At 46.4% G+C, this 27,801-nt stretch overlaps 1 protein-coding gene across 1 annotated transcript; it reads right to left on the reverse strand.

Annotated features, from left to right (window-relative positions):
- Positions 1–340: 340 nt before the first annotated feature.
- PLAT (plasminogen activator, tissue type) lies at positions 341–27,021 on the reverse strand. Its single transcript, XM_066380414.1, has 14 exons — positions 26,871–27,021; positions 13,347–13,442; positions 12,324–12,366; positions 10,750–10,887; positions 10,249–10,359; positions 9,700–9,874; positions 8,767–8,858; positions 6,468–6,642; positions 5,913–5,998; positions 4,786–4,981; positions 4,542–4,678; positions 4,247–4,387; positions 3,255–3,421; positions 341–1,247 (listed from the first exon to the last, which is right to left on the reverse strand). The coding sequence occupies exons 2-14, from the start codon at positions 13,419–13,421 to the stop codon at positions 1,089–1,091; spliced, it is 1,695 nt and encodes a 564-aa protein (XP_066236511.1). The 5' UTR covers positions 13,422–13,442; positions 26,871–27,021; the 3' UTR covers positions 341–1,088.
- Positions 27,022–27,801: the final 780 nt, after the last annotated feature.

Raw genomic sequence — 27,801 nt, forward strand, 5'->3', positions numbered from 1 at the left:
TTGCCAACGTCTTTCCCATACCTCTCCACCAGTCTAAATCTTGCCCAATTTTTTAAAGCCCTACCTGATGCTAGTTTTTCCTGAAGAGTCCCTAATCCCTCCTGCAAATGAAATCTGATGAAAGTTTCTCTTTGCCATTTTGTGGTTCATCTCTGTTCTAAATACCTTGTTTTCTCCCTTTTACCATCATAGCACTGAGCACATCGCCTTGCATGCAGCAGAAACTCTGTATTTGTTGATGAGTGAGAGAAATACTGCAAATGATTTTAAAAAGTGAACATGAATAAATCAGCTGTGGGATACTGTGTACGTAACAACTATTCCGCTCTGGGAAAATGTGTGAAAAATATATCTGAATTTATTATTTTAGTACAGTATAATACAGAATTGTGGCAACAGAAAAAAACAATAAACACTACAATGGATTGATATAAATATGCTATAGCCTAGATTATCAGTTATTGAAATACCATTCTTCTATTACGAAGTTTATAAAGATTTACACTGTACACAAAAGGAATTCCTCCCAAGAGCTGTAGAGTGGAGAAGGGGATAGCCAAATACTTGGCTTAAAGGATGGTTTCAGGAACATGATCTGGCCAGCCAGCCTGTTCCTTATTATGAGGCCCAGGTCCCTCCCCACTGGGCTTCCTTGTGACTATAAATAGACATTCTACTTCTAATGCAATACTTCTTTCCTGAAGGATCTAGTCATTTTTTACTACTGAGACATGCTTTTACCTTTGTGGTCCCATTTCCAAAGCTGCTCACATTGATAGATTAGGAGGTTGGGCTTTTGTTCTATCTCTTATCTGCCCTAGATGGTGGTATTCCGGGAGGGGTCGGCATTTATCCGTCTATCTGACTGACAGAATACAGTCTGAAATTATCCTTAACCCCCGAAAACTTCCAAAGGGGAAGTATCTGTGAAAATATATCCTCTCCCCTCCCCTGCCGGCTCTCCCCCCACCAGTGCTGTGTGATGGCTCATGGAGAAATCTGTGTAAAGAAGCACTCCGCCTTGGTGTGTCTTCTGAAGTGGAGGAAGGCAAGTTCTGCTGTGATTTTAGGGAATTGGATGTTCTTGGTCATGGGTGCGTGTTGTCTTGAATCCAGCCTAGGTAGTTAGTAACCTTGGTGTATACACCTGGAACATCTTTCTGTCCACAACCAAGGCCCCAACTGATGATGCCAACCAAAGTCATGCGTTTGTCCTTCATACACACCAGCGGACCTCCTGAGTCACCCTGCAAAAAAGATAGGACAGGTTAGGTTACAAAATTGCAGACTATTTGGGTGGAAGTTAGGATTAATATATGTAGTGTTACTATTGTGCTCTTCATAGTACTTAGTTCACAGAGGGAAAATTTTATCTCAATGATCTTGATCCTCTAAGACAGGGGTAGTCAACCTTTTTATACCTACCGTCCACTTTTGTATCTCTGTTAGTAGTTAAATTTTCTAACCGCCCACCAGTTCCACAGTAATGGTGATTTATAAAGTAGGGAAGTAAGTTTACTTTATAAAATTTATAAAGCAGAGTTACAGCAAGTTAAAGCATATAATAATAATTAGTTACCAATTACTTTATATTGGATTTTTGCTAAGTTTGGCAGAATAAATCTTCATAAAACAATTTACTATAGTTAAATCTATCTTTTTATTTATACTTTGGCTGTTCCACTACCGCCCACCATGAAAGCTGGAACGCCCACTAGTGGGTGGTAGGGACCAGGTTGACTACCACTGCTCTAAGAGAATTAGGCTGTATCTACATGTAAGGTATAATTGAGATAATTGCTTCTGACATTTCAGGCCTTAACCCTGGTTTTTAACTCCACCACTTAAAGCTGTATGGCTTGGGCTAACCATGCTTCAGTATCCTTATCTGTAAGAGACATAATACTACCTACTTGATACCGTTATTACGGGAATTAATTGGGAGAAAGCTTGAAAAGCTCTGAGAATAAAGTAGGACATTTAGTAAAACTCCTGGTAATTGTTAGTTGTTATTGTCTTACTCAATCAAAATGATTTTTTTTTTTAGGTGAGAGGAGAGGAGATAGTGAGGCAGACTCCTACAAGCTCCCTGACCAGGATCCACCCAGCAACCACAGCCCGGGTTGATGCTTGAGTACTGAGCTATTTTTTAGCATCTGAGGCTGATATGCTCCAATGGAGCTATCCTCAGCGCCTGGGCCCATGCTCAAACCAATTGAGCCACTGGCTGCAGGAGGGGAAGAGGGAGAAAAGGGGAAGAGGGGATAGGAGAGAAGCAGATGGTCACTTCTCCTGTGTACCCTGACCAGGAATCAAACCCAGGACATTCATACTCCAGGCCAACGTTCTATCCACTGAACCACCAGCCACAGCCTTGTTTTGTTTTTAACTTGAAGCTTGCAAATAATCATGGTTTTACTTTGCATACAACCTTTATACGACTGTTAAGCTAGGTAGTTTTGGAAAAAAATGGAGGTTTCTGAAGAAACTAGTCAAAAAGAGACCAAAGGCTGTCAAAAAACCAAGAGGTGGCTGCTATAATTACTTTATAAAGTCCACAGGATCTTCAGTGCAGGAGCCTGGCCTACCTTCCTTTTGCACCCCTCTCACCCCAGTCCGTCAGTGGACAGCTGGCACACTGCAGGCATGAGCACGTCTCATGAATAACAGATCCCTGGCTATCTTCAGGTCCTACTATCACAGGCTGGTCTGTGTCCCATAGGCCAGTGTCCTATTATCATGTATAGAAGTACTAACTCAAATACGGATGCCAACACAGGGAGCCTGACATGCCTTGCTGCCCCAGGTTAGAGCCGAGTACACGTTTCCTCACAAATCATCTCTATCCTGCTTTCCAATAAGCTGTCGTCCCTCCTTCCCTCACTATAAGGCAGACTAATCTTCCAGCAGCTACAGAATTCAAGAATTTCTTAATTTGTGTTGCTTTACCCATCCTTTCAATAGTCAATTAATTGCTTGGGCTCACAGGAAATCCTGTACCAGGCGGAGTTTCCTGTGTAGACGCTAGGGAAATTTCCTGCAGATCAAATTTCTTAAGTTTGGGTAACTTTGATCTTCCTCCAGTTGCTTCATTCTCTGAGGCCCTCAGGGGAATCCTCAGCACAGCAGCAAGATGAAATCACTCCATTCTGGCTAGAGGTTTTATTTTCCTTGTTTACAACCTGTTGGCCAAGGGACCCGTTCACCCTGGGGGGGGGGGGGGGGGCAGAGTATGGAGAAACACGCATGTTTACCTGGCAGGCATCGTGCAGGTTTGCATGGTTCCCTCCACTCCGCGTGTCTCCGGCACACAGCATGTTGTTCGTGATGGTTTTGTTAGACAAATACTGGGACGTGCAGCGGCTGGAGGGGTACAGCCTGACGTGCGCCTCCTTCAGCCGCTCAGAGTAGAAGGGAGAAGCTGAAAGAGGAGGGAAAATGCTTTATCGTTTTAGGGAAGGAGGAAGCCAACTTGTCTAATAGCTAATATGTATACATTTTTATACATCTTAGGTGTGAATCCTATGAAATTGCCACTATTTTATTATTTCGCCCTATAAAAACAACAATTTTATAGAGTTTAACCTAGGGTTTCTCCCTAGCGTTGACATTTTAGACCAGATAAATTTTGTGCGTGTAGATGTTTGGCAGCATCCCTGGCTTCTCCTCAATAAATGTCAGGATAAACCCTCATCAAGGGTTGTAACAATCAAAAATGCCACCAGATATTGTCAAATGTCTCCTGGGGGACAAAATTACCCCAGGTGGGAAGCACTGGTTTAACCTAGTCCTCATAACCTAAGGAAGTAGCTACTTCTGTCCCCATCTTACCAATGAGGAAACTGAGGCTTGGAGCCATGTAAAATAAAAATCGAGGCCAGGGTCACACTGCTAGCAAGGGGCAGAACAAGGATTTGGCCTGAGGTCCATGGGACTGTAGTCCAAGTATCCACACCCTTAATTACTATCTTCACTCTTATCAGAACCTTCTTTAACTCTTAAGCTCTTCAAAACACTGGTGCTATTCAGACAGACCTCTCACGCCCTGCACAGCGGTCCTGCGAGGTGGGGAAGGCTGAGGATGCTTCCCACTCTACAGGCAAGTTGCCCAGATTACGACAGCATCAGCGCCTGTCCCAGGGCTAGAACCTCTCCCGTGACCACTTTTTCCTCTGTCTGGTCAACAACTGCATCCCCTGCTGTCCTGCAGACAGACAGGATGGGACCTTGATTTCCTTCCACTTACATGCCTCATGCTTGCCGTAGCCAGACAGCTCACATTCTGTCCAGTCCGGCAGCTGCAGGTCGGCTCCAGGGAGACAGACGGTGCGGACACTATCACTCTCCTGGGCGCATTGCAGCGAATCCGATTTCAGTTGCAGCAGTGCTGGGAGGGAGAGCGAGGAGAGAAAAAGCCTGCGTGAGGAGCTTCTTCTGATCTCGGGAGAGGAAGATGAAGGAGGGGTACAAGTGCACGTGTGTGGGTGTGTGTTGTGCGATCTGGAATTTGACCCAGAGCAGGGAGAATAATGACGCCTTACCAATGTCATTGTCGTAAGTGTCGTAATCAAAATCCTTATGGACGATGTATTTTTCTACTTCAAACTTCTGCTCTTCCTCTCCAGGGACCAACCGGTATGTTCTGCCCAAGACCACCTTAAGGTGGTGGAGAGGGAACCTGATGGAGAAACAGCCTTAGGACATTCTTCTGCTGTGAGGTTCCCTCTAACCGGCCTGGTTGCAAGGCTTTGGAGAGTAGGAAAACCTACTGGGTTAAGTCCCTACCTCTCCTGGAAGCAGTGGGCAGCAGACAGGACCCAGCAGGAACTGATCAGTATTCCCCCACACAAGAACCTGTCTCCTGGCGACCTCCTGTTCCGGACAAAGATGGCAGCCTGCCACGGATGAGAAGTGATGTCCGAGAAGAGCCCTCCTTTAATGCGAAACTGAGGCCGTTTGTACTGTCTCAGGCCGCAGGTGGCTGCGTGAGGAAAGGACAGAGAAGGGAAATCAGATCTGTGGTCTGGAGGTGCGAGTGCTTGAGCCCCTATCTTGACTTTTTTCTCTTGGAACCCCTAGTTTCTACAGGCTACTGCACCTCTACAGGTCGGCACAGTGATGTAAGTCTCCCTGGTAAGAAAAACCACAGCTTTCATTCGTTGAGTACATAGTACAAGCCAACCACTGTATATACACTATCTTTAACCCTCCCAACACTGAGTTTCAGAGAGGCTGAGAAAATTTTCCCCGAGGTCACACTGACATCTGGATTAGAGCCCCGAGCTGTCAGGATCAAAAGCTGGGGATCTTTCTGCTCTGCCTCATTTCCTCTAGTTCTCTTCTGCCTCCACTTCCTGGTTTCAGAACTAATGGAGCACTGCAACTCCCTCCTGGGAAATGTCTACCCGCTTCTGTTCCATCTACTCAAGCTAACCTTCCTTCAAGGCCCAGGTAAAATCCCACCTCCTCACGAAGCTTTTGTTTTAACATACCCAGCCCACTAGGTTCTGAGCAAGCTTACTGATACCCCTCACTAAGGACTTACTACACACAACCTTGCTTGTGAGTTAACTGATAGTTTGTGTCTTGCCTGCCCAGTTAGACTCTGTGTTTCTTAAGAAACATTCTGGCTGATCTCTGTGTTCACAGAAACTGAGTAATAATAATCTATTCTCAGACAATTTCCCGCGCACGGGAAGTGGATATCCGCCTGAGAGTGTTGCCACCCCCACCCTTGCTTCAGTCATGGAAGCCCCCTCCCCAACAAGGCCTGACCTTCCCGGGAATCTGGCAGCTACACAGTCTGAACCAGACAGCTGTGAAAACACAGGAAATGGCATGGCCGAGGAAATGGTCAAGAGGAACAGGGCAGTGAGGCTGGGCAGAGGGAGGTGGCCAAGGGCCGTCCTTACAGCACTGGGGAATGTCACAGTATTCCCAGGTCAGCTTGCGGTCCTTCAGCACGTGGCACCAAGGCTTGGTATCCCCGTCTGGGTTCCTAGATGATAAAGGCTGTTTAAGGTTTCCAATCACCTCTCAAGCCATGGAAGAGGGGAAGGGGGCTCAGTGAATCGATGGCAAAAACAGGGAGCTGGGAATGAGGATCCTGAGGTCTGGACTTGGCTCTGTCACAGACCCCACCATAGGAAAACAACTTGAACTTCAGCAACATGACATCTTACTCTCACAGGATGCTGGGAGGGAGAGTGAGCTGTGCTGTGAGGAAACTCTTGCAATTTGTTGGAATAACAGTACCATGTGAGAGGGGAACAGATGAAGAAATGGCTATGAAACGGGACCTCTAACTTGGGATTTAGGTTGAAAAACTGGTGGACTAGATAATAGCTATGGTTTCTTCCCACTCCCTGGGTTTTTCGTATAACTTTAGACATAACCTCTTCTTCCATCCCATGCCCCAGTCTTGCCCTCTGCCCAAACCTGAGCACCCTGAACCCTGTGCTACATACCGGCAGTAATTGTGTTTGCCCAGGCCCAGTGTCTGGGCGTTGGTCTTCCATGCTGTGTAAATCTTGCCTATCAGTTTCATGGAATTCCACTGGAGGCAGGAAGCACCAGACGAGGTGAGGCTGTGAGTACCACGGTACGCTAACCCTTTTCCAAAGTAGCAGTCACCATTTTTTTCTGGAACATAAGAAATCTCAAACTGAAACAAAACCAATAAAATGCTAAAGCAGGCAAGTTGTAGTTTGCAACAGGGCCCGCAACAGAGCTGCTGGCCTGGGGAGTTGAAGGCAGCCAGCCTACCAGTGAGAAGCGTGTGACACCATCCCACCTCCCCTGTTTCTTCAAGCCCTTTTACAGAGGGATGGCAGATGGCTTTCTTCTGCTGTGCCAACTTCCATCAACTGGATATGGCTTCCTAGATTGCTGTGTTGAATGAGATTCTGAGGGTATATTCAGGGTCAGCACGAAAGGGTGCTGTATTCAATCAGTGGTGATTATTCCTGGAGCTTCTTTGAAAGTAATTACAGGTTTCCTTGTTTATATTTAACAGTGAACCAAGGTGTGTCAATGGGGGGACATGTCAGCAGGGTCTTATTTCTCCGACTTTGCTGGCCAGTGCTTTAAACGGTGTGCCGAGCTTGGGAAGGGAGAGAGAATGCTGCCTATTTTCACTTTTTTGTCCAATTTTACCTTCTTTTCTCCTCATTTGAAACTCACAAAACATAGCAGTATAATAAATAGTATAATTAGAAGCGCTCTTTCAGGTCATCTAGACCAGTGAGTCCCAATTTAGTTCAGGTCCTGGGAGGTAGAGAGGATGCTTTGGCATTACTGTAAAGCGTCCTCAAGTTCACAGGTATATCAGCATTACTTGTGGACTGAATGCATATTATTTTGTGTGTGTATCGTTAGAACTTTAAAATGTGTTTTTCATACCATTGTGATAAGTAACATAATTATTTGTGAAAGCATCACTGAATTCAAAAGTACCTCTCTGTAACTCAGTATTTTTTTAAATCTGGGATGTCTTCTTACATTAAAAGTCAGAGAGAGAGAGAGAGAGAGAGAGCCTGGCCTGTGGTGGCGCAGTGGCAGGGGTCGTCAAACTTTTTATAAAAACGGCCCACTTTTGCAGTGCTGGTAGACCTGGTCCCTACCGCCCACTAGTGGGCGTTCCAGCTTGCAGCGCTGTTTGGTTGCACGGTAGGGACCAGGTTGACCAGCACTGCAAAAGTGGGCAGTTTTTATAAAAAGTTTGACGACATCAACCTGGAACATGGAAGTCTCCGATTTGAAAGGTATATACAACAAGTAATTGATACAATGAGCAACTAAATACAATGAGCAACTAAAGTGAAGCAACTACGAGTTAATACTTTTCACTTCCTCACCTCCTCTCTCAGTAAAACAATAACATCTTTAAAAAAAGTCAGAGAGTGAGAGAGTTGAAAAATAGGCCCATCAATCAAAAAAGGAGAACCCCCATTCATTCTCAAAAGGATTAGAAACCACTGATGCAGACCCACCTTCTCTGCAGATGAGGAAACTGAGGCTCAGCGGTGTGAAAAAATCAGCTCAAGGTCAACAGCTAGAGGCCACGCCTGGGTGAGGACCTATGTCTCATGACTGTCTATCTTCTGCAGCCAAAACGCTTCACTAGCAGCCTAGTCCTTTGTCTCCCCAATTGTAGAAGGACCATCAGCCTGTCTTCCTAGGCCAGGTGAGGCCAACAGTTTTTGTACCCGGGCCAGATTAGAAAGAAAGCTTTTATCACGGGCCAGAAGAAATATTAAAATGAAAAAATGTTAACTACAAAAACTATTCGTTTAAGTAAACAAAACTTTATTATGTAATTTGTTTATAAATAAATGTAAGTAATTTAGTACAACAAATTTACAAAAAAACTAATGTGACATGTTGAGGCGCTTTGCATCGCCTATTATTTTTTTAATATCTGGCTCTATACTTGTAGTAGCTATTTTTAACACAGCCTCCAAATGTAAATCATTCAATCTTGATCTTGTTGTACTTTTATTTAGATTCATTAAAGAAAAAGTTTGTTCACAAATATAACTTGAGCTGAAGATTACTGAAGATATCGTAGTTTATGTATAACGATTTAAAAGTACCACTTATTTCATTTCCACAGTGCGTCATGTGGAGAACATTAAAAATGTAATCATGGGCCACATAAACTCATTACACGGGCCGAATGTGGCCCGCGGGCCGTATGTTGGCTGTACCTGTCCTAGGCCGTTCTCCCCACGGCACCACAGGAGAAGGTGGGGAGGCTGCACTTACCTTTGGGGCAGACAGGTGTGCTGCAGAACTCCGAGCTGTACTTCCCTGCCTTGAAGACATAGCACCATGGTTTTGAGTCTTCATCTGGGTTTCTGAAAAATCAGGCAGGGAAAGCCAGGGCAGGGGTTAAAAGTGAAGTTTCCTTCTCAGGCCCAAGGACTTTGTATCCTCTTCTGGGGAAAGAGTGTGCTTTTGGTTAGTTGTATCATGTTAGGTGAACATATGACTTAGTTATTGTCTTCATTGGGAGATTAAGTGTGGCTTAAGGAGATGTGTATGTGTGCCAAGAGGTGGCCTATGATGGTTAGTTTTGTGTGTCAACGTGGCTAGGCTATTGTGCCTAGTTCTTTAATCAAATACCAATCTAGATGTTGTTGTGAAGGGAGTTTGTAGATGTGGTTGACATCTATAGTCAGCTGGCTTTAAGTAGAAAAGATTATCTTCGATAATGTGGGTGGGACTCATTTAACCAGTTGAAGGCCTTAAGAGCAAAAGCTGAAAAGAAATGGTCTCAAGACTGCAGTGTTGGCCTGGTGGGTAACTCAGTTGGTTAGAGCACCGTCCTGATATGCCAAGGCTGCAGGTTCAATCCCCAGTCTGGGAACATACAGGAATCAACCAATGAATGCATAAACTAGTGGAGCAACAAATCAATGTGTTTTTTTCCCTCTCTCTCTCTAAGAAAAAAAAAAAAGGCTGCAGTACCAACTCCTGAGTTTCCAGCTTGCTGGCTAGCCTACAGATTCTAGACTTGCCAGCCCCCATAATCACACGAGCCAATTCTTTAAAATAAGTAAGTAAGTGACTTAAAAAAATATGTTATTGGTTCTCTTTCCCCAGAGAACTCTAATCACTCTGATGCCGATATTTTCCCAATGGCAGCAGCTTCTCATCAGAGAAAACACTATTCAGTAGGGAAGACGGCCCTCTCACCTGCAATAATTGTGATTTCCGAGCCCCAGCCTGATGGCATCTGGCCTCTGCCCATTGTAGGGCTTCCGGGCCAGAACGCTGCTGTTCCAGTTGACACACTCCGACCCGCTCTCCGCTGTGCTCCATGTGCCCCTGTAGGTGACACCCTGGTCCTTGTAGCAGGTAGCACTGGCATCTGATTGAAAGCAGAAAACGCAGCATCTCACATGTGAATCCCCACCCCTTTCATTTAGCTTCTCAAAAGGGTCTCCCATCTGTTGCTATCATGCCCCCAAACCAACGAGGCAGTCTGGCTGCTGAAGCTACTGCAACACAGGAGGTAGGTGGGTAGTGGCTGGGGTCACCCAGAGGACTGGCCGCAGAGCCAGACTCCAGGTTTGCACCCATCGGGCGCAGCACTTTGGTTTTCTAACCAACCCTTGGAGGTGGCTGGCCCGGCCCCACTCCCCACCTTGGCCCCTGCCACCAGGGTAGATTTCCTCTCTGGGAAGATTCGGCAACGGGGACTTCAGTCCGTCTCTCCCACCCACCCGCCTGCCGACCACTCACCTATTTCACAGAGTTTCCCACTAAATCCTTCAGGGCACTGACACACAAAATGTGAGAAGTAAAGAGCCTGCCAGCACGTCCCCCCGTTGAAGCACCGCGGTTCGTTGCAGCCTGTCAAACAGAAACAAGGAAACCCTTAGCTATCTTCAAAGCAGCTCCAAGAATAACACGAGTTAAAACATGAAGAATGCTTTCTACATGTCAGACACTATTCTAAGCAGTTTACGAAATTAACTCATTGAGAACATGGCAAACCATGAGGTTCGTACTATCGTTCTCCCCCTTTCACAGACAAGAAAGCAGGCTCAGCAAGGGAATCATTTGCCTGAGGCCACGTGGTTTTGCTCCTTCTTTGCTCAGCACCTTCACATTTGCCTAAGGAAGATCATACCTGGAAGCCCCACTGGAATATTTGAACATGCCAAGGACCAGTAAAGACAAGGTTTGGGCCACGAGGCCGGACCCTGAAGCTCAAAGCCTCGGCTTGAAATCCATACGTACTTTTGATGGGCACAGAGTGGCACTGCGACCGGCCGCTGTTGCACCAGCAGTATTCTACTAGGTTGTTCCTGAGCATGGGGCGCAGCCACGACTCATGATGCCGGTATATCATCTGGGTTTTTTCATCTCTGCAGGTCACTAGAACGAAAGACAGGCTGGCCTCTTAGGGCACAACTCACCAAAAACTGATGTCCTACCCTCTGGTCTTTCTGAGAAAATTCCTATCTTGCTTTCTATATAATCCATCCTTTATTCCTTTCTTGCTCTCCATTGGAAGACAACAAATACCTAATATTTTGACTCCAAAGATCCCTTTTATTGTTTTTCTTTTCCTGATGGACCCTTATTTTGAAAGAATTTATCCACCAAAAACATTTATTAAGTCATCCTCTATTTTTTCATTTTAGTTCATCAAAACTATACACATGTATATAACTACCTGAGTTTTTGATCCACATGAGTATTAGTGCACTGAAATGATGCATTTATGGCCCCAAAGAAAATTGGCATTTTGGTCTGTGCAGAAAATGTGCTACTTCCAGTATTTTTTAAAATATAAGGAATGTATAATAGCTGAAGTGCTCCCATTAATATTTTTCCTTCTTTCTCTGTTTCTCTGTTTGCAAAACCGGAATGCCAACTTAAAAAACCTACAACTTTTAATTAATTACAAAGTAACCTATGCTCATTGTAAACAGTTCTAGTTTCTTTTGAGGATCCATAAGGCCAGGATAGCCTTGTTGAAACACTGTGCTATCCAACAGCTATGGCATTAGGAGTTAAGGCGTGACTCACTCTGGGGAAACTTCCACTTTAAAAGGGGTGTTGCAAAGTCTTCCAGACCCAAAGGAAGTAGCTCATGAAAGAGGAGAGATGAGTGCCTGGGTTGGTAGTTTTGGACCTAGAGCTGGGCCTGGAGTTCTTCAAATCAGAGTCAAGACAATCCATCCAGCTGTTAGCATTTTTTATTCTTGGGATCCTAATGGTAATGTTCTTCAGGTTTCTAGAATCAACTCTAGACCTGGTCTTATGGAGAGAAAGTCTTCCCACCCCACCTCTGTAAGGTCACCCAGGCTACTTTTCCCTGTTTTACCAACCCAAGGAACTGGAGGTGCAGAGATGTTAGTTAACAAAGATGCCAAGTTGCCTCCGGTCGGATGGGAATCACAGTCCAGGAACAGACCGTGGAGGACCAGGACGGCTGCGGCCTGGCAGCAGTATGGGCTTGGACAAGTCACTGACTCCCTGGGGCCTGTTTTCTAATTTGTGTAACAGGACTTAAGGCCATTGAGCTTGTAGGCTCCTGGCATCTTTGTGACTCCTACAGCTTGACTCTTTGAGAGCACATCTGTCCCTGTCTTCTCAGATCTTGGCTTGTTCGCTCAGCTACCTGGGTGCACGGTGAGTGAGCAATGAGGGAACGGCGCAGGCATCTTTGCAGAATTGCTATCTATAATCTCGCCTTCACATAGCTTAAGTTATCAGGTGGTGGGTAGAAGATAAATCCCTCCACAGCACCTAAAGCACCCTGAGCCCCTAAGCCTTAACCCTCCCCCTCCTCAGCTTCATCTTACTTCTGTATGATCTGGCTCCTCTTCTGAATCGCCTGTGGGTTTCCTGCCAAGAAACCAGGGGGTGGAGAAAGGATCAGTGCATAATAATAAGTAACAAACACAGCCAATCCAGAAGACTACCTATCAACCTGCCAGTCAGATGCCACCTGCCCAGAGATCCTCCCTCGGGTTGTCGCTTTCCTGCCTTATTGTCTAAGTCTCTCTCCCCTTCTAGACTAGCACTGTCCAAAAGAACTTTCTCCCATCCAAGTACTACCCAGGCCCAACCCTGATTATCTTCTGAGATCAGACAAGATCTGGCGCGTTCAGGGCGGTATGGCCATAGACCAAAAGAATGATGGAAATGTTTAATGCCTACTAATGTAGCCACTAGTCTGTGTGACAACTGAGTGCCTGAAATATGACTAGTGTGACTAGACTGAATCTTATATTTTATTCAATTTGAAATCTAAATGGCTATGAGTGGTTAGTGGCTACCATATTGAACAGTGGAACTGCAGTCCCCATCTCATCTATGTAGCCATCCCTGACACTCCTCTAACATCCTGCTGCTCAGGTATTGCTCACTGGGCCTTCTCTGATGCCCTCTGTGGCCGGACATTTTCAGAGAGCATGTGTATTGTGCAGCTTCTGTCCTAATGACATAGATAGTAAGCAGTATAAGGGCAGCTTGTCTGCTTCTATGACTTGCAGTGCTTACATTCTTTTTAGTACTTAATGGGTTAATTCTAATGCATTCTTTAAAAATCAGCTCCAAAGGTGTTCAGAGGCAGTGGAGTGAAATTAGGAACTGTTCCCTCAGATCACAGAAAGGGCCTAGGTTTGTGCTGCCAAAAGCCTGAATCCCAAGCATCCTCTACACGGGGTTGTGTACATGTGTGTTCGGCAGTGCCATTGGCTCTCCGCCCCTTTGCCTCTCCCCTCTGATGCCATCCCCACCTTGGGGCTCTGGGGTACACTGAGAAGCGTCTGGAGACCACAGCCTCGAGGGACGAGGCACACAGACGTGAACTGCACACCTACCTGCCCGGGCACAGTGAAGACTGCTCCACACAGCAGCAGTACACACAACAGCTCTCCCTTCATTCTAGTCGTCATTTCTTCAGGGTCCCTAAAACTCTGGAAGAGTAGGGGGAAAAGCTTCATTGAGGGATGTGAGAGGTCAAAGACTACAACAAAGGTCAAGAACCTGCAACCTTATCATGGCCAGGCCCTCCACAATCAGTTCCCTGAGCAGGAAACGCCATGACAAGTATCTGGAAGATGGATTTGTTTGTTTTAGTAATAGTAAAATACACATAACATCAAATTTACTATCATAACCACTTTAAGTGTACAGTTTAGTAGCATTAAATACATTCACATTGTTGCGCAACCATCTCTGCCATCCATTTTTTTCCTTCCTTTTTTTTGTATTTTTCTGAAGTTGGAAATGGGGAGGTAGTCAGACAGACTCCCGCATGCGCCCAACTGGGATCCACCCAGCATGCCCACCAGGGGGCGATGCTCTGCCCATCTGGGGCATTGCTCTGTTGCAACCAGAGCCATTCTAGGGCCTGAGGCAGAGGCCATAGAGCCATCCCCAGCGCGCCCGGGGCAACTTTGCTCCAATAGAGCCTTGGCTGCGGGAGGGGAAGAGAGAGACAGAGAGGAAGGAGAGGGGGAGGGGTGGAGAAGCAGATGGGCGCTTCTCCTGTGTGCCCTGGCTGGGAATCGAACCCGGGACTCCTGCACACTAGGCCGACACTCTACCACTGAGCCAACCGGCCAGGGCCTGCCATCCATTTCCAAACCTTCATTTTCCCAAACTGAAACTCTGTACCCGTTAAACAAGAACTTCCCACTCCCCGGCAACCTACTTTTTGTCTCTAGAACTTTGACTACTCTAATTCCTTATATAAGTGGAATCACGTAGAATATTTGTCCTTTTGTGTCTGGCTTATTTCACTTAGCACAGTATTCTCAAGGTTCATCCATGTTGTTGCATGCATCAGAAATTCCTCCTTTTCAAAGCTGAGTAGTATTTGTCTATATAGACCCTATTTTGTTAATCCATTCATCCATTGACGGACACACATTGTTGGAGGATAATTTTGTCCAGAGATTCCTATGGGTTTACGGGTAAGACTGTCTCTGGCACTTCTTGGCAGCCCCGGGATTGTGGTGAGCTGGCATGGTTACTCTTGAAGTGAATTCCTGCCCTGGGATTGACTAGGAGCCACAGTAATGTCCCCTCGCTGACATTAAAGAGAAAACCATAGGGATTTTATTGCTGGCACATCACAGAGCCCATCTACCTCAGATTGCCCCAGCTCTCCCACTCATGACTTCCATGCCTGCTTGTCCAACAAAGAGAAGGCTCCTCTGGGCCAGCCCTTCCCCCTTCCCACCGCTCCACGGGAATGTCTGTTTTTTTATCGACAGGCCTGACAAAGTGCAGATTTGCAGAAAGAAGCAGAGGCATCTGGTTTTAGTCATTAAACTCCGATCTTCCTGGACCCCAAATTCCTGGCTTTCATGGGCCTTTGCCCTGTGATCTTGCACTCAGCAGCTTAAAGTAGGTTAGTTGGTCGGGGTGTTATTTTGTGGTCTGGCAGACCCACTCACTCTTTCGTCTTTAAGAATTAAATTAGGGTATTTCTTCCCTTGACTCATTTCCTTTCAGTCACAACAACTTTTGGTCCCACCCCTCCTCCTCATCCCAAGGATCCTAAACACCCTGCCCCTGTAGAGGAGGCTTCTAGGACGTTCATCCTGGCCTTGCTCTGGCTCTGGTTCTTTCTTTGTTTATTTGCAGAGAACTCTGCTGTTGGAAGTGCCATTGCCCTCACATGGCCCCAGGCTCTCTTCAGAGTGAGGATAAAGTGTCAAGGGTGGGAGGGGTGATGGAGAGTCTGTATGCCCCAGTGATTCTTCCTGGGATGCTGGTGACAGGCAGAGGCAGGAACCCAGAGCTGGGGTAAGTGGGGAGACTGCAGGAGGGCCTGGTTAACAATGAGTCCAACGAGGAAACTCAGGCCCCAGGCTCAGAGGGAGTCTTGACAACCAGCACACCCTTTCCTCACTTCCCCTTGCCCATTGTGGAGGAGAAAGAAGGGCCCTTTTCTTTTTTGTATTTTTCCAAAGTGAGAAGCGGGGGGGGGGGGGGGGGGGCACACACAATACACGACGATAGGACAGATTCCTGCATGTGCCTGACGAAGATCCACCTGGCATCCACCAGGGGGCGATGCTCAGGCCCCTCTGGGGCATTGCTCTGCTGTGGCCGGAGCCATTCTAGCACCTGAGGCGGAGGCCATGGAGCTGTCCTCAGCGTCTGGGCCAACTTTGCTCCAATGGAGCCTTGGCTGAGGGAGGAGAAAAGAGTGATAGAAAGAAAGGAGAAGGGGAAGGGTGGAGAAGCAGATGGGTGCTTTTCCTATGTGACCTGGCCGGGAATCGAACCCGGGACTTCCACATGCCAGGCTGATACTCTACTGCTGAGCCAACCGGCCAGGGCATAGGCCCTTTTCTTAGAGGACAAAGCTTGCTACTGTTCACTGGTTTCGGGCAGTTTCAGAAGGAACAAGTAGGCCATCCAAAAGAGGAGCACAGGTGAAGTCTTCTGAGCGCAGGGGATTGCTCTGGATTAACTTTCTCAGCTGTCTTTAAGTTTCCCCTTTCTCAAAATTTCTCTAAATTCTCCTTCTTAATTTTGTCTCATTATTTATAATCTTTAAAAATAGCTCTTAAATGTATCCCCACTCCCCTCATTCTTCTGAACTTAATCATTTTCACATATTTACAGAAGGTCCTATCCTTGATTATCTTAGCCAGGCCTTGAGGACAGGGAGATCTCTACACTCTCAGGACTTCATGAAGAAATTCTGAATGAAACAACGTATGAATGAGTAAAGGAACCACCAGCCGAACAAGGAACTTAACTTGCATGCCAACCCAACCCGTCTTTTCACTGTCTCCATTCACCCAAGTCCAGGGGATTGGTGTGGTCTTTTCTCTGGATGCCCGCCAAGTTTACTGTTTTATTTCAAGAACTCACTGTCCCCCTAAACCAAACACAATTCTAGATGTGGAAATTGCAAAGTGAGAAGTGAAGGATTAACATATTGTATTTGCCTTCCCTGGACAAACAGGGTGAGGACCCACGGCTAGGAGCAAGACTCTAACAGCTGCATCGTGTTAAACTCCTTTGTAACTAAAGAAATCAGCTTAAGGAGGAAAGGAGTACATTTTTGTCTTCTGCTCCTGGAAGAGTTAGAGACTGTCGCTCTTCTATCAGTCCTTATCTCCTTCTGCCCCTTTTGGCCTGCTGGGCCTTGAGCTGACCCAGGCAGTGCAAATGAGTCTCCCACACACAAAAAAACCCCCCACAACAATGTGAAAGCTCCATCCTCACTGCACAGAGGCAACGAGAGCAGCGGGACAGGCTGAAGGGGTGAGAGAATGACAAGGAAATTAGTCACCCTGCCAGCAGACAAGCAGTGCAGTCTGAAAACAAAGCAGAAAGAGAAAAGGGAGGGAAACGTGTCCTTGTTTTGCCTTTGTTAAAGAGGTGGGTGTAGAGTCCTGGGCAGTGCCTGGACAAAGAAGAAAGTGAGTGTCAGAAATGCGGACTCAGACTCAGGACCCATGGGACCCACTCCAGGATGGGCTTCAACAGACTGGACCACAGGCTGGGAAGTGCAGGTGCTCAGGGTGAGGTCAGGGTGGGAGGTGAGGTTTGAGGATTAAGAAGTCCTTCTCGGGCGCACTCTATAAATAGACTTATAATAATAATAATAATAATAATAATACATTCTCTTCCTTTTGCTATATTCAATGTTCCTAGAATCAAAGAACTAAAAAGGAAGGGAAGCAAGGGGAAGGAAAGAAAGAAGAAAGCAAGGGGAAGAAAGGAAGGAAGGAAGGGAGGGAGGGAGGGAGGCAGGCAAGGAGGGAAGGGAAGGGAAAGAAAGGGAAGAGACGAGAAAGAAAAAGGAAACCCATGAGGAGTGTCGGTTTTGTTAGACTGGGATCTCTGAACCACTGGAAGACTCACTGTGTGAGAGGACTTATGCTTAAAGCCTGCCACCCTCAAGGTCCTATGACTCCAGCCCTGGCAGGCCCACTTGGCACACAAAGTTGATTTTTGCAGATTTACAACAGGCATTCTCTCTGGTGGATGAAGTTCAGCAGACTAAGGGCTTGGCAAGTTGACAGAGACTCCATGCAAACAGAAAAAACGGGGCACATGACTTGGCATGTAAACCATGGCCTAGATTGCTAGGCTGCTAGGGCAGGCACCCCAGTGCAGGACACAGCCTGCCCAGCTGCACGGGCGGCCTCACTTTGTCTGTGTCCGCAGCATCTCTGCCCTTCCTGCCTGGATGACCTCTGGGTCCTGATGGCTGCAGCACCAGAGCAACTCTGTTCACTCGTCCCTCTGAACAAGTGTGAATGATGACCGTGTTAGGAAACAACGGGAACCACGGTCTGGTAACCAGGGAGAGGGTTACAGTCCTTGAGCCCAGAATGCGTGCCATTCTGGCTGAGAAATCAATGACCACGGACCAGAGACTCAGAGCTCATCTCTGCAGGGTAACATGGGGGAATGCTGATTGGTGGGCACCAGTCCATAACTGTTTGAGGCTGGACTGGGTGAAGCCACTGAAGTGGAAGCAGGACAGCAGGAGGAAGGACCTGGGGACAGCCAATGAATGTTGTCCTCGTGCTTTTACATTCCCTTTGCTTTACCCTTCCCCTCCATTTTCCTCCTACCTTCTCCATCTTCCCCCAGAGAAATCTGCTGTTAGAAAAGGAACTGATACGCTCATTCACATAAGGTTAAAATGATCGAATGAAAATGAACGTACTACCCTTCCAAAAGCACCTCTATCGAGACATAAAATCTGTCCCCAGGGTTACTAAACCAAGTGGGCTGGACTCTCAAGGTTTCCTCCAGGGGTTAACAGTCTGTGGTTTCTGTTATGAGAACAAATGACATAATGAATGTACACTTGCTGTGTAAACTGTAAAACACTTGTAAACGCATATAAGTACTTTTACTTAAACACTCAACCACCTGCTATGAAGTGATTTGCAATAAAGGGACTATACAAAGGCAATCAATCAGTCTAGTGCTATGATTCTAGGTGCAAACAATGCAATTGCCTCAGATATTATAGATCTGGAGGATTTCAGTTTCCATTTTTGCCAACAAGAAAAAAGCAGACATGTGAGGAAAGTAGAAGAGGATGGAAATTGCAAGGGAAAGACAAAAGTAAATTGATACTATGATCAAATTTAACACTGTGTGCAAGGTTTGCAATCTGAATCTTTGCTAAAGAAGATTCTTGGGTTATTATGTTTTTCTTTGGAAATTTGAGTAAGAGAAAGTCAGTCCGTAAGAGTACCAAATACCCTAAAATGACTCATGGCTATAAAACCAACAGCACCCTCCCTCCACCCTGCAAACCACCATGACCCGGAACGGATGCCAACAAATTAGAAAAGAAATGGTCAGAACTCCTTAGAAAAGCAAAGGCATGCCACTAGAGTAAGGACAAGGGATGAGGCAAGGTGGGAGGAGGAACCAGGCCTTGAGAATGTGGTGAGCTCCCACAAAAGCTCACTTCTGTCTGAACCAGAGTCACAGGCTGGGACAGGAGCCATTAGCCTGGTAGCTCTGGTCCCATTTATACAGGTCTTGCTTTTTATAGAGGCTATACTTTCAGAATAAAATTCAATTTCAAAAACTGGCATCATATAAACAATTCTTAAGCTCTTTTAAAAAAAAGGTAATTTTCTGTGTGCCAAAGCTTATTTTCTCTCTTCTTGAACAGAACTCTTTTTTTTTTTTTTTTTGTATTTTTCTGAAGCTGGAAACGGGGAGAGACAGTCAGACAGACTCCCACATGCGCCCGACTGGGATCCACCCCGCATGCCCACCAGGGGGCGACGCTCTGCCCACCAGGGGGTGATGCTCTGTCGCTCTGCCAAGACCAGAGCCACTCTAGCGCCTGGGGCAGAGGCCAAGGAGCCATCCCCAGTGCCCGGGCCATCCCTGCTCCAATGGAGCCTTGGCTGCGGGAGGGGAAGAGAGAGACAGAGAGGAAGGAGGGGAGGGGGGTGGAGAAGCAAATGGGCACTTCTCCTATGTGCCCTGGCCGGGAATCGAACCCTGGTCCCCTGCACGCCAGGCCGACTCTCTACCGCTGAGCCAACCGGCCAGGGCCTTGAACAGAACTCTTCATAACTAGGGCACAAGAGAGAAAGTGTCTGTCTGTTTATCATTTAATTTGTTCAATTATGATGAGGTATACAGACTAAAATCCTCTTCTGCTTCCTGTGTATCTCTACATCATCACCCAGGGCAGAATTCTCTTCAAGGTGTCTTCAAAATATAGGCATGAGACCTGTGTCTAAGTGAGATTATATTGACTATATTAATCAAGTTACTCTATACTGAGCATTGTCATCTCAACATTCCGCCCTCTTCCAGGTAGTCCTAGTAATTTGGGGGGGGCCAAGGGAGTGCTGTTTGTGGGTCTAGGAAAATAGAAGTCCATTCTGCTTCCTACTAAGATAAAAACAAGAAGAAACCTTCTCCTAACAAACTTAGACCTTTGTAAAGAAAAAGCAAGCCTCAGCTGGCAAAAGTTAACTCAATTAGTCAGTGCAATAAAATGTTAATCTCAAAGTCTGAATCTAAACCAACCCTGAAATCTCATGGTAACCTAAAAAAGCCTCTTGTTAAGCAATGAGGGTAGTTCCTCCTGTTCCTTCCACTCCCTAAAGCAAATACACTGCATGTAATTAAATGCGCAATAATTTGATAATTCTTCAGATAACCTCCAGATTTCAACACACTAGCTTTCATTGTATTATTATAGAAATTTGTCTGCATTTTACTGGACTCACATGGAAGTGACATTAGAGTTTATTTTTGGGAAATGTGTGGATTAATGCCACTTGCTCACCATATGTCTGAGTACCTACTACCTGCCAGACATAGAGTTCACAGAACCCTTTTACATCCATCCATTGAATTATTTAAGGTAATATTATCTTGTTTCTATGAAGGAGAAAATTGAACTTCAAAAAAAGTTAAGGGATTTGGCCCTAAGGTGACACACTTTGTTAGCGGTGGCATCAGGACTCATACCCAGTTCTAATATCCAAAACATGACACTCTTTCCACTACTCCTTACTGTGTCCTGATGCTGGATTGTAATGTTTTTAATGCGTTCCAAGTTGATTATTTGAGAGTAGCAGCATGTCCTAAATGTGAGGAGCACAGCCTCTGGAGTCTTCACTTCAAACTCCACTTACCACTTACAGGGTGTGAGTGGTTTCCTGGTTTTTCTATTGGGCTCATTAGTTCCACCTTGCTGAACTGTTACAGCAGCTGAGAAGAAGCAGGTAGAGTCCCTACTCAATGGCTGCTGCACAGTAAGGTTAATTGTACTTATTGTCATGGGCATCCTTCAGAAATGAGAGCCCCAAAGTTTACCGCTTTTCCCCTGAATGATAACTAGAAGCTGCCAAGGCAGAAGGGACACCAAGCTCTATGGGGTCCTTATTGTGTTCAATTAACACCAAATACCATTTCCTACATCTCGGACATCTCGTAGTGACCTGTAGTCAGATTCCTTACAATCAACGGAATCATGCCCTTCAGCTATGTGCCTAGGTCAGTATTAGCAGGAGCCATTATTTCCTGAATACGGGGTGGTGCTTTTTATCCTGTCTTTAATCTATGTTTCTATTTGCTTTTCCCAGGTCTATTTATACTATACAGGCCTGGGCTACTGTGGACTCTGAGAGAAGCCGGAATTAGTGGCTAAAACAGCTGGGAGATTAGGATCTCGCCACTGATAAGACCCTTCCAATACGAATGTTTGACAACCAGAGACATTATGTGAGAAAAATAAGTAAACAGGAGCTTGCCAGAAAAGCAAAACAAGAGAAAAAAGTCTTCCCTTCCTCTCTGTAGCTCAGGTGGCAGACACTGGCTCTTGGTACAAATGAGGCAAAATAAAACAAGTTTTTCTTTTTTGTGAACATGAGGAAATGTGAATGGCCCCTGAGAAGCTGACTGGTTGCCTTTTATCTTTTAGATTATTCATAGTGAGGAAGAAGACCCCCCCCCCTTGAAATAAGAGGCTTCAAGGATATTTTATAATTTAAGCCAAGCGTTGAGAGAGTTTGTAATTGTTTTTTTGTGTGTAATTTACAAAATCTCAAGATGACCAATCATATTCCTGCTTAGGAAGGGCTGTTATAATGTAAATAAAGGGGTTTTCATACTTAGAAGGTTTTGAATAGAAGGAGGCAGTAAGCTTGGACCTCCTTCCTTCTATACACCTGGCTGAAAGAAGGTAAAACAGCCAGGAATGAACGAGGGGGAAGGAAGACTTGAGTAGCCCTTTCCTCTCCCCCTTTCTTTCTCCTTAATGGGCAATTTACAAATGATTATCCTCTGGCAGCCTGTAAGCCCCCTCCCATCCTGAAATCATGTCATTGATGACAAAGGAATCATGTAAACTTATGATCTGTAAAGGGTATATAAGATGTAAGAAATCTAATTTCTGGGAGCATGTCTTTGGAGCTATAGCCCCAGGTGCTCCGCCGGCTTAGTAAATTCTCTTTTTTCCTCTTATAAGTTGTCTAAGTGTCAATCCTCTGAGGTTTTACTCTCCTGCAACAAGAGTAGGTTACTAGGTTTAGCTTCACTAACCAGCACCCCCCCCCCATCCTCTACCTTTAAGAAACTTAGCTGATACGGAACTGCTGATGCAAAGATCTCTAACAAAGGGGCTTGAGAACCTCTGTAGGTGCCATCCTCCCCATGTCTATCAGACCCCCATCCCATTCACCTCGACCTCACGCTCAGGCCAATCCCCTCCTTTCTTCGATTCACAGATGATTTACTCACTCTCTGTATTCACCATCAAACATTTATTAAGCACCAATCACACATTAGGCACAGGCTCATGGTATAAAGACACTGTCCTCCATCCTTAAACTCTTTAGTTTAGAAAAGGGACAATCATAGCAGAATGTGATCAGTGCTATGATATTCAGGAACATGGAGAGATGGAAAGTAAGAATGCAGAAGAGGCCCTGGCCGGTTGGCTCAGCGGTAGAGCGTCGGCCTGGCGTGCGGGGAACCCGGGTTCGGATTCCCGGCCAGGGCACATAGGGGAGGCGCCCATTTGCTTCTCCACCCCCCCCCCTTCCTCTCTGTCTCTCTCTTCCCCTCCCGCAGCCAGCCTGGGCTCCATTGGAGCGGAGATGGCCCTGGGCCCTGGGGATGGCTCCTTGGCCTCTGCCCCGGGCGCTGGAGTGGCTCTGGTTGGGGCGGAGCAGCGCCCCTGGTGGGCGGAGCATCGCCCCTGGTGGGCGTGCCGGGTGGGTCCCGGTGGGGTGAATGCGGGAGTCTGTCTGTCTCTCCCCGTTTCCAGCTTCAGAGAAAAAAAAAAAAAAAAGAATGTAGAAGATATGGTCCTACTGGAATGTGGAGAAGGCAGATCTAACTCACTTTTGTTGTGGTAAAGGGGCTAGTCAAGGTAGGTTTTCTGGAATGGATATAAACTGTTTATTAAACAAAAGTAGGAGTGAGCCAGGCAATGAAGTAGGGTGTTCCTGACAAAGCACTTCCCCAAGATGGGCTCATTGCTTGGGGTCCAGAGTAACAGACCCAGAAAACAAGAGCCTCTCACTCTGCAGTGCAAACACTTCTTTGGGCAAAGGAGTATAATTCACACTCCCCAGGGTCTCACTTGCAGGTGTCCCTCAGAGGAAAGCTAATTTGGAAAGCACAAGATGTTTAAGCATGTTGGGGTCTTTAGGGATGGAGTTCAGTTTGAACTTCCTAATGCCTAGTTGTAAGTTAATAAAATATTTGTGACACCTGACAAGGCAATGGTGCAGTGGATAGAGTGTTGGACTGGGATGCAGAGTACCTGAGTTCGAAACCCCGAGATCGCCAGCTTGGGTGTGGGCTCACCAGCTTGAGCTTGGGGTCGCTGGCTTGAGTGTGGGATCATAGACCTGATCCCATAGTCACTGAGCCCAAAGGTCACTGGCTTGAAACCCATGGTTGCTGGCTTGAGCAAGGGGTCACTCGCTCTGCTGTAGCCCCTCAGTCAAGGCAAATATGAGAAAGCAATCAATAAACAACTAAGGAGCCCCAACAAAGACTTGATGCTTCTCATCTCTCTTCCTTCCTATCTGTCTGTCCCTATGTGTCCCTGTCTGTCTCTGTCACACACACACACACACACACACACACACACACACACACACACACAAATAAATAAAATATTTGTGACTATATAATAAACAGAGATGGCTCTTAATACAAAGGTCTCCCAATATCAGGGTTCAACTTGAGCTTAAAGTGATCAGAGGCTCCAGTGGAATCAGGTCTTATAGGTCAATTCCCAAACAGACCTCTCCAAGCCACTGGTATACATGTCAGGAGAATCACAGAGCCATCCTGTGCACCTCAGCTGAGTTTGCTGGCCAAGAGTTACTCTCTGGGTCATGCCATTGGCATGGATGGTGCTGGTCAGCTGCTAAGGAGACCAACTGTATTGGTTCCACAGAAGGGACAGCTGGGTAGCATTTCCTGGGTAATCATGATCAGTACTAGAACATGCCTGAGTTATCCCTTCAAAAACTATGGCCTGACCAGGCAGTGGCACAGTGGATAGAGCATCAGCCTGGGATGCTGAGGACCCTGGTTTGAAACCCCAGCTTGAGCACGGGGTCACCAGCTTGAGCATAGGATTATAGACATGACCCCATAGTCACTGGCTAGAGCACAAAGGTCACTAGCTTGAAGCCCAAGGTTGCAGCTGGCTTGAGCCCAAGGTCTCTGACTTGGGCAAGGGGTCACTGGCTTAGCTGGAGCCTCCTGGTCAAAGCACATATGAGAAAGCAATCATTGAACAGCTAAGGTGCTGCAACTATGAGTTGATGCTTTTCGCCTCTCTCTCTTCCTGCCTGTCTATCCCTGTCTGACCCTATCTGTCCCCCCCTCTCTTGCTTAAAAACAAACAAACAAAACCTATTTATGAAATGTCTGCTGTGTGCCCAAACCTGGTTCATTTTGCTTTTTGTCATAGGTCTCCATTTTCAGGTGATGAAAAGGTTCACGGGTTTCACTTACCCTCTTCTACAGAAGTCTATTGCCCAAGCTGGAGAGTAGAACATAAAATGTACAAAATATCACTAAGAAAATGTGCTGTCTTTATATGTAACTAAACAACTAAGCCAAAGTCAGGGGACCATGTGGCTGGACTTGGGGTTGGGTCAGGGCTGATGCTCTCTAAGATTCTTTCTAGCTCTAACTTCATCTGTGCCTAAATCATCCTCACATTTTTATCCATTTTGATTTGAGACTCACCATACGGTTTTGTGAGTTGGTTGTCTACGATGAGGATTACAACCTGAAACTATAAACAGAACTTTTCTCCATACAAAGCAAATGCCCCAAAGAAGGAATAAACAGAGTAGTCTGCTTACTCATCATTTATACTAGCCGTCTTATCAGAACAGAGCTGAAAATCACAGAAGCCAGAAATTTTATTCTGAGACTGCAGATGCACAATGCCAAAGAACCAAGTGAAACTGAACATTTCAACTCAACACCCAAATTTTTCCTTGCAAACAGATACTCAGTATTGCAGAGATGTATATGGGTTTTGAATTTCAACTGGAGCTAAGTCCATTATCACTGCTTTGAACTATGTTCTGCCGTAGCCGTCTGGTCAAAAATAATCTACACACACCCCAGAAGCTTTGGAAGTCCTGAAGCTTGGAAGTCCACTGCTCCTTCCAAATGATGTTCCTAGCCAAAGGGCCCCTTAAATTGCTATACAATCCCATGACCAGAAAAACTCCTGTTGCAGATTAGTAACAGGGCAGTAAGTTTCTCTAATTGCTTTCTGGTCCCCCCACTCATTTATAAAAGCCTCAGATGGTTATGGTCGCTTCAAGTCACACCACCAAAGCTGTGGCTGCACTGCTCGTTACAACAGTTTGAAATGTATCGATCATCATCTCTCTCATCAGTGTATCAGGCCTGGAGGAAATAAAAGTCCTAGAGTCCAGCTTCAGTGAGCACAAACTAGTGACTATCGCTGCTGTTCCTCACCTACTCCCTGGCAGCATGAACTGTCCCAGTTTGTGATGAAGCAACTGAGAATAGCACAGACCCTGGGAGAATCTGAGAAGAGGCTTCCCAAAATCACCAGAGACGGTCTTGGAGAGTCTGGACAGAAACAGAGCCATTAGGACAGAGGGTACCTATCATTTGCTCGTGACAAGATCCAGAGATTTGAGACTGGTGTCTCAGAACATTTTAGGTAGAGTAAATTGATGGATAGGATGGAGCTCTTTCCACTCCAGTTTTTACGGCAGGATGCCGGTACCCCGAGCCTGACTCCGCTTTTACAGGAAGCACTCACCCAGCAGCTCACTCTGACCTGTCATATATTGATTCTGGACAAATTGGTGTCCAGATCCAAGCTTGAGTCTTCCCACCTGTAGGCAAAAATTGCTAGGAAATCCTTTTGAGGGGACTCCACTAAACAGCTGTATTTGCAGAATTTTTTCCTGGGACTGTAAATGTACACACACAGGTAATTTTTTTCTGTTACCATTCAGCTGCAGTAAACTACCATTATTATCCCAACTTGGCTCCTTACCACACTTGTCTGTGCTTGAGATTGTCATTAGTTACCTGGGAACTCGCATGGTTTCTTCTCTCCTTTCCTCCCTCCCTCCCTCCCTAGAGGTTAAGAAAATAAAGATAATAACAGTGAAAATCTAGAGAGACTTGATATACTTCCTGCAGAGTGCTTTAGAAAGAAAAGACATTGATGTTATTTTTTTCTCTGTAATTGCAAACTCCTTAACAAGGACCTCACATTTGCACACTGGGCGCAAAGCCAGAGACAAAGCTGTCCAGTGGAGATGGTGGGAGGAAAGGGGAGAGCAGAGGCCTTTCTCTGAAAGTCCCCTTCTTCCTTCTCCTTCTCAGCACTTCCCACCTAATCATGCCCTGCAAATAAGTCACTCTCCTTCCCTTCCTCCGCCTCAGTTTCTCCCTGGGCTCACTGAGGGAGGCTGCCTAGCTGGAACCTCCCCCCCCCCCCCCTCCAGTGTCCTGCTGGCAGCTGATTTTACATTTCTTGCCTGTTAGTCATGAGGTGCTGCAGTTGTCTATTCAGAGCATTTCTGTATCATTCTTTTCAGTTTCCCCTTCACTCTGCAAGCAGGCATTTCTTATCTAAGAAATAACCCCTCTTAGTCCCTCTCTTCCCCTACTCAAATCGCCTGCTCATAACACTTCAGCCTATCCCCATTAAATGCAGATTCAAAAAGAATTCTCCCTTTGGGCGAGGACTCTAGCTAATGCTCTTCGCCGGGGAGTAGAGTCACTCCCTCATTCAAACATGCCTTTATTGGCTTGCCTTGCCGGAAGGATTTTTAAGAGAAAGAAGCGAAGCCGGCTGGAGAGAGAAGCACAGAATTCAACCCACCACCACTCCTTACCTTCCTTCCCTCCTGGAGAGGTTCTGGTCCGCGCGGTTCTTGCAGCCAGGACCTCAGCTCCAATCTCTGCACAGCTCCAGCCTCCTTTAAATTTCAAGGCAGGGGGTGGGGTCGGTGGCCCCGGGTGGGCGGGTTTCTCTGCAGCAGGAGGATGCCCACTGGACAGGGCCATAGGGAGCCAAACTGGGGCGGACCTGTTTTTATTAAGAGGGGGAGGAAGTTCGGATGGATGAAGCACGGCCCATCCTGGCTTTGGGCCAGCGTGATTATTCACAGCCCTGATGTCATCGGATCACAAGAATTTGGGAGTTGGACGGGACCTTAAGAGTCATCTTCTTTAGAATCGTAACCTCAATGACGTCAAAGGGACCCTCAGAATCAGCTGGATCTCAGCCCCTATCAGGAAAAAAGGTCTTTACAGACAGATACACACTGAGGAGGCTGAGGGGTTCTTCTGAATCTTCAGCTGTAACTCTGCCTCTCTGGACACAAGAGGTTAGAAGGACAGAGCAGGTGGACTAGCTGCCCTCCAGGCAGAGGAAATGGCAGGGTTGGAGCATTTGCGGGAGGGTGGGGGCAGTTAAGGGCAGGCGGGGCTCACCTGCACACCCGCAGTGGAAAGTGCCTCGGCCCGGCCTGGAATCAGCCTCATCTGGCACCTGTCCTGCCCCCCCCCCCCCCCCCAGCTTTCAGTCGTGGAGAACCATTTCACTTCTCTGTCAGGTGAACGGGGGTCTCCGGGGCCTTTCCAGTCCCAGCATTCCTCATGTGCAATGAGGGGTGGGGGTGCTGAGCCTGAAATTCTACCACTACCATCTATCCCTTCAACTAATGGAAGCTTTGCAGTTTGCTCTTCAATGTGAATGCACCCACAAACAGACAACCTGTTTGACTCGCTAACACCTTACAGATGACTGATACAAGCAGGGAG

The sequence above is a fragment of the Saccopteryx leptura genome, chromosome 4 (genome assembly GCF_036850995.1).
Source record: "Saccopteryx leptura isolate mSacLep1 chromosome 4, mSacLep1_pri_phased_curated, whole genome shotgun sequence".
NCBI lineage: Eukaryota > Metazoa > Chordata > Mammalia > Chiroptera > Emballonuridae > Saccopteryx > Saccopteryx leptura.

Coding starts and splice junctions, on each gene's coding strand:
- PLAT (XM_066380414.1), bottom strand. CDS start 13,421: ATGACGACTAGAATGAAGGGAGAGCTGTTGTGTGTACTGCTGCTGTGT. Junction 10,888..12,323: donor AGGAGCCAGATCATACAGAA/GTAAGATGAAGC, acceptor CTTTCGTTCTAG/TGACCTGCAGAGATGAAAAA. Junction 5,999..6,467: donor GGCAAACACAATTACTGCCG/GTATGTAGCACA, acceptor TTTATCATCTAG/GAACCCAGACGGGGATACCA.